Source organism: Cucurbita moschata, unplaced genomic scaffold (assembly GCF_002738365.1).
Source record: "Cucurbita moschata cultivar Rifu unplaced genomic scaffold, Cmos_1.0 Cmo_Scf00028, whole genome shotgun sequence".
NCBI lineage: Eukaryota > Viridiplantae > Streptophyta > Magnoliopsida > Cucurbitales > Cucurbitaceae > Cucurbita > Cucurbita moschata.
This window is the reverse complement of record NW_019268544.1, coordinates 2,162,752-2,169,457: the sequence shown is the minus strand read 5'-3', so window position 1 is coordinate 2,169,457 and position 6,706 is coordinate 2,162,752. Positions and strand designations below refer to the sequence as shown.

Here is a 6,706-nt window from a genome sequence, read left to right as displayed (position 1 = left end):
GCCCCCCCCCCCCCACAATATCACAATCGAGGAAGAAGATGGCAAACCACCATGCAACAACTAGATTTTGGCACGTTCATGACAAGTTTTAAGAAGAGCTCAAGCCTCGTGTCCATTTTCGCGCAAGCTTTGTGGCTTCGTGGGACCTTAGGCAAGGTTTGTCTCATTCAACTGAATACAACTCATACGGAATGTAAACTTGGAGCTCTGTCTTGCGTCCGATTGACACCAAACATGGCTAGTCTTCATTTTTCATATAAACGGACTTTAATTCTAGAGTGCATGTCCAAACTTATTCAAGAACCTCGACTTTTGAGATTAAGGTCCAAGGCCCAATCTAGCCCTTTGTGAAGCCTATTTTTGTCCCTTTTGTATACTTGTTGCCTCCATCCTACTTACGTCTCATCTTGTCTTCAATGTACATTTTGTATGGAGGGTTGGATGATACACTATCTTCTGCAGTCACATCCTGGCACTTATATATGTCGTAACATTCACGTGATCGGATGGCCGCTACTTGAAGATCACCGCCTTTTCTACCTCTATCTAGAGGTCATACCCTACCCTCTTTGTAATATTCATGATATGGTTATTCTATTTCTGCCATTATTAACTGTTAATATGAAAAAATCTCAAGAGATAGAGAAGGCAAGCTGATAAAAATTTACTTAGCGCCCTATAAAACCACTCATTTCAATTGCTTCCACAGAAAGAGAGCAGTGGCCAGCAGTAAGATAAAACTACGTGGCAGTTAATGTTTGGTCAAAGAAGAATGGTAACCTACCAATTGAAAAGTGACGAGTAGGACAGGACATTATGAGATATGAAGGCCACCTCAGCATCTGTACCGGTCGATATCAGCCATGTCATCCGACACTGGTTTAACCGTCCACGACACTCCAATGGAACGCAACCGGCGTCTTTGTCTTCCTCTTGCATTTAATTTACCTATTGAATTTATGAGCCCGCAATTCCAAGTTTTTAATTACTTTTTCTTCCAGTTTTCCAACAATTTTAAATTATGTTAGTAATATTTCTTCGTCTAGGAAGGGCACTCTCGTCTTTTCCTCTTTTTTTTTTTTTTTTTTAATTCTTAAACTTTATTTTGTTTGGTCCAAATAATTTGTCACATAATTGATATGGTTTTCAATGACTTAGTTGAAAGTATAAAAGTTTGCCCATTATGAAAGCTGCTCAAATTACTAACTCTAACTTATTAGAATTCATATATTCATACCAGCGATGATATCTTAAAAATTATAAAATATAAAAATAATCAAAATATTTATCGAATGAATATCTATAAAATATCAAATTTGCGTCTTCTATTGGACCAGTTGTCACCCACCATAAAAGCTAAGTCTTTATTACTTGGAATCTTCTTTCAAACACTTTCATCCCTTCATCCCTATTGTTATACAACTTTTGGTAGGAGTTTATTTTTCTTCCATTGCCCCACTTGCAAGTTTTGTCCTTATGAGCGAGCAATTTTTAGTGGGGCTCAAAATATTTTAAAATTATCGTTGAATAACTTATTAGAATGTTAGGTGGAAAATCGATACAGCGGTGACATAGAATTTATAGATAGTAACCAATATTCATACACACACGACTCATTTTTCTTTCTTACGCGTTAATGCTATGAACTTTGTGCGTGATTTTCGTGTTTATGGTAGTGTTACGCACTCGATTTTCATTTAAAATATTAGAAGAATATAATTATATATTTTGTTTTATAAGCCTTCTTATTGGGAGAAAGATGCTCTAAAATATAATAGTTTAAGAAAGCTGCCTCGTCCATTTGGTATTGACCTAATTTGTCGGGAAAAGAAGTCGGCGTTGGCCATGCTCTTCGTCCGCAATAACAATAAACAAATACAAAAATAGCTTCGGGGATCCAACGGTGGAGGAGCCACCATCCGCGGAGACACGGAGCCGCTAGCACCCAACTCTTTGGAATCTCATCCTCCCTATGTCCACGCGCTCCTCGGCTCTCATTTTCTGCTAACACTAACCTAAACCTAATTAACCTTAACTTAACCACAGTTAAATCAATTCCTCTGCTTCCGGCTCTTATAAATTCCCCCCTCTATCCGTCTTCCTCCGATTGCTCCCTCACCCATACCCTCTTCTCCCCTCATTTCCATGCGAACCACCATCTCCATTGCACCATCTTCCTCCCAAACATGAGCTGCAACGGTTGCCGCGTTCTCCGAAAGGGCTGCAGTGAGTCCTGTATTCTCCGCCCTTGCTTGCAGTGGATTGACACCTCTGAAGCCCAAGGCCACGCTACTGTCTTTGTCGCTAAGTTCTTCGGCCGCGCCGGTCTTATGTCTTTCATCTCCGCCGTCCCTGAATCTCAACGACCTTGTATGCTTCTTCTTCATCCTTGCTCTGTTTTTTTTTTTTTTTTTTTGCCCCATTTTGTTTTCGATTTTACTGATGGTGTTGTTGTCTTTCTATTCAGCTTTGTTTCAGTCTTTGCTGTTTGAAGCCTGTGGTCGTACTGTCAATCCGGTCAACGGCGCCGTTGGTCTTCTCTGGACTGGAAACTGGCATATCTGTCAGGCGGCGGTGGAGACTGTGTTACGAGGCGGTACGTTGCGGCCGATGAATGAGTTTCTCGCCGCTGGATCTCCTAATCCGGCTTCCGATGAAACGTCCGAGGCTGAAGTCGCCTGTACCGACATGTGGAAGCTTCGAGATTCTTATCCAAATTCTCGATTCTCTAACTCCCGATCCAGACTCTCCCCAAAACGTAAACGATCCGAGGAATCCACAAAAAACCAACTAAACGACTTAGATCTCCGTTTAACGCCGAATTTTCCGGCGAAATCAACCCGGCGTGCCGCTACTCCGTCGATGAATTCCGAGGAATCCGAAACCACTACGTGCTTTGAGAGCGGCGGCTTGGTTGATCATCATCATCGCAACTACCATCCAGAAGAACTGGTACCGGAACGGAAACTTCTCAATTTATTCGTCTAAAAACCAGATTATTCCGAACGCACGCATGGCTTATATGATTCTGTGAATCAGACGTTCACAACTGCTATGGTTTAGGCGAATTTTGAAATTCTTTTCCGGGTTGAAAAAAAGTAACCCGGAAGTGAAGTGTCCTGGATTGTGTCGGAAAATTGAAGATTCCGGCGAGTTTTGTTTTGTTTATGTCGTTTTTGCTTTAAAATTGTAATATCCAGCATCAACCCACCGGCACAGGATTTCACTCCTCGGCCGCCAGAGGAGTGAGAAATGAGCGTCTGTCGGTGGTCCCTTTTCTTGCCTTGTGTTTCCATTTTGTAATTTACTTATAATAATAATAATTATAAAATCCCAACTTCGTTTCTCTTATCCTTCATCCAAATCATGATATATACTTTAGTCGACAACATCGAAGATTCCGGTACGCGGGTCAATACTTGCGGCCGGCGCCCCAACTTATCGACATGTCGTACCGCACCCATCTGATGAAACGACGCCCCGCCCTTCTTATTATAATTCTATAATAAAGTTTGAAGTTAGAAAAAAAAAGGAAATAGGTGACGTGTGATGTGATGGATAAGTTAGAAAGGCGCGTGGGGGAAAATGGAGGGTTATCCGAAGTTGAGGAGAGAGAGAAGCGGCTTTTGGAGAACGCAAAGAGACGTAAGGGAATTGGAGATGTTTGGAAATAAATAATCTATTCATAATTAATTATTAAATAAAAATTTTAAAAATAATAATAAAGAATGGTATTAATTAGTGAATATTATTGGTAATAATAATGAGAGAGCTCTCCCGGGAAGGGGGAAGAAAAAGGAAGGGAAAGGCGGTATGGGTAATGGGAGAGTCGCCGCATTTGCGGTGGACCCCACCGGACATTCTTTCTTTTACCTCATAAACAGTGTGGTCCCCACGCCACCTCAGCACCCACTCGCCCACTTGTCGTGTATGACTCCCTCGCTTCTCTCCGGCCTCTCCATGTTATTCCCATCCATGGTAGCACCAATTCTCCCTGCCCCCATCACCCACTTCTTTCAGTACAAATATTGAATGTGTTAAATATTAAAATAAACGATCAAATCAAGTGGCATCCGCATAAAGTTTCAATTTTTGATTTGACAATATTTAAAAATATAGAATAATAATAATAATAATAATAAAAAGAACGGATAAAAACCAATCTCTATTGAACCCAAATAATTACATAAGAGAGTAAAAAAAAATAAAAATAAAAATAAATAATGGGTGGACAGCAAAATTATTCGAAAGTTGGAAAGATGTGACGCGGATATCACCAGCGGGTGGGATGTTTTATTTTATTTTAAATTAAAAAAGATATTTGGGTTTTGGGAGGCGTTTGCGGTGATTGGTCTGTGACGGTGGCTTTAGTCTCTCCCACTGAATTTGGACAATAAGGACAAACTCCAAGCTTCCTGGTGCAGCGACCCAACCATGTCCAACTCCAACCCCACATTTTTTTTTTTTTTTGTTAATAATCAGCGAATTTCAATTCATGGACGACCCCTTCTTTACCGGTCCAAATTCTGACCCCAAATTTGCATTTTATTACGCCGCAACCCATCGCATTTCTTTATTTGCATCTTATATTACTTTAATACCTGCTTGGCCTCTGTCCCCAAGTTAATTACACAACCCCCTTTTGATATAATTTAATGTATGATACTTTGGAATTAACAAATGACCTCAATTATTAGATAAGGCATGAGCAGAAGCATATAATATTATGTTTGTGATGTAGCATATATACAAACACATGCCCTACATTTATTATATTATTGTTATCAAGTACGGGTGTTGGGAAATGAATTTAAAATTAAAAGGGCATTTCTTGAGCTGTTTTTATCCATTTTCTTCGTCACCCACTCAGTTCCAACACAGTTTCTTTTGCTCGCCTTTGCCCTTTCCGTTTGGGGTCAGAAGCCTCGGGTTAATTTTATTTTATGGAGATGAAAGGGAATAAATAAATAAAATAAAATAAATAAATAAGGGACACCAGGTGAAGGTGTTTGATTAAATTAAGGTTGAGCTTGGGTGGAGTTGATGCGGAAGGGGCGGGTATTTGGGGAGAGGCAGGCTGCGCCTAAATGGAGGATGGGCTGCACGCGACGCACAACACATGGTGCCCTTTCGTACCATTTTAAAGCCATTTAACACAACAACCCTACCCCTCTTCTTTCTACCTCTCTTATCCACTTCTTTTTCTTTCTTTTTATTAATTATTATTATTATTAAAAGCACATATTATTCTATTTTTATGAAACAATGGGTTTTTTTATTTTATTTTATTTTATTTTACATAACATGTCAACAATTGGGTCTTATTTGGTCCATGACGTTTGCACTCACATGACCTCATTATATTTCTCTCCATTTTTTTTTTCTTTTTTTTTTCCTATTATTTTCTTATTTTTTATATGGGAGGCTGAGAAAAGAAAAGGCAGCCAATAATATTTTTTAATACTCTAGTCAAATATGTTAGAAGAATCTAATATTAAAACAATTCATATATATATATATATATTAACACAATAGTCCCTAATCTTTGGAGTAATTATCAATTTGGTGGTTATTTTTTTAGAATTATCTAGTCAATATTTTCTGTAAATTAAGAATAAAAATGAAAGTTTAAAATTATGAAACAACCAAATTGAGCAAATTATTTGTTTTATTTGGCTTAAAATAAGTCTTAGTTTCATTTTGGTCCACCATTTATTTATTTTTATAAAATACATTCAAATTTAAAATATCTACTTTGGTATTTTCTTTTATTTTATTTTTAGCAAATTCATAGTTTTTAATGTGTAGTAATATGTTAATATGGACATAATATACAACAAGCATAAATTACATGGATAAATTATATAGCAAAGAAAAAAAAATTAGTACAATTTTTCTTAAACATATGGTTTCATTCACCTAATTAAAATATAATTTATTTGTATTAGAAAGATATATTCTTAATTTCTTAATTTTTTAAAAGGACAAACGAGAAATGAAAATTTTAAAGATAAATGGACCATTTTTTCTCTGGGCCAAGGCCCAATTATGTTTTTTTTGTGGGGGTCCATATCCTGACAATTTTTTCTTAATTTCTTCCCAGAATTGGCTCACAGAAGAATTTAGGATTATATTTCAATTGTGATCGACAAGAAAAAGACAAGAAAGACAACGACATAACGGAAAAAATATATTTTAAAACATATAATTTAACTGTCAATTTATTAAAATATATATATTTTGTTCAGATATTGATTTTAGCCAAAAAAAAATAATAATAAAAAAAAATAAGTGGAATATTTTTTTTTTATCCGTACTGAATCATTACTGAGGGATAAACGATCATTTTTTTTTTTTAATGATTTTGTTGATTAATTACTCAATAACAAACAAACAATCGTCGGCATCTATTTTGGCCAACCGGAAAATAATAATAATAATTATTAAAAAAAAAAAATTAGTTTAAAATAATAATTAAGCACATGGCGTAGATGCTTACTTTCATGGTTGGGGTTTTGTTTTTGGCAGTGTCGTTACAAATATAATGCATGTTTCAGAATTCCTTGTTCTTTGTTTTTAATTATTATTTCCTTAAAAAATGTATTTAAATGGAATTGTGCAGTGGGTTTTGCTTGAACACTTATGTCTTGTAGTATTTTGGGGAATCCTCCTCAAAATCCTCGAAAAAAAAAAAAAAAAAAAAAAG

General features: G+C 36.6%; 1 protein-coding gene across 1 annotated transcript; it reads left to right on the top strand.

Moving 5' to 3' along the window:
- The first annotated feature begins 2,104 nt into the window (after positions 1-2,104).
- LOC111463636 (LOB domain-containing protein 37-like) lies at positions 2,105-3,351 on the top strand. The gene is made up of 2 exons (XM_023107658.1): positions 2,105-2,370; positions 2,468-3,351. The coding sequence occupies exons 1-2, from the start codon at positions 2,187-2,189 to the stop codon at positions 2,986-2,988; spliced, it is 705 nt and encodes a 234-aa protein (XP_022963426.1). The 5' UTR covers positions 2,105-2,186; the 3' UTR covers positions 2,989-3,351.
- Positions 3,352-6,706: the final 3,355 nt, after the last annotated feature.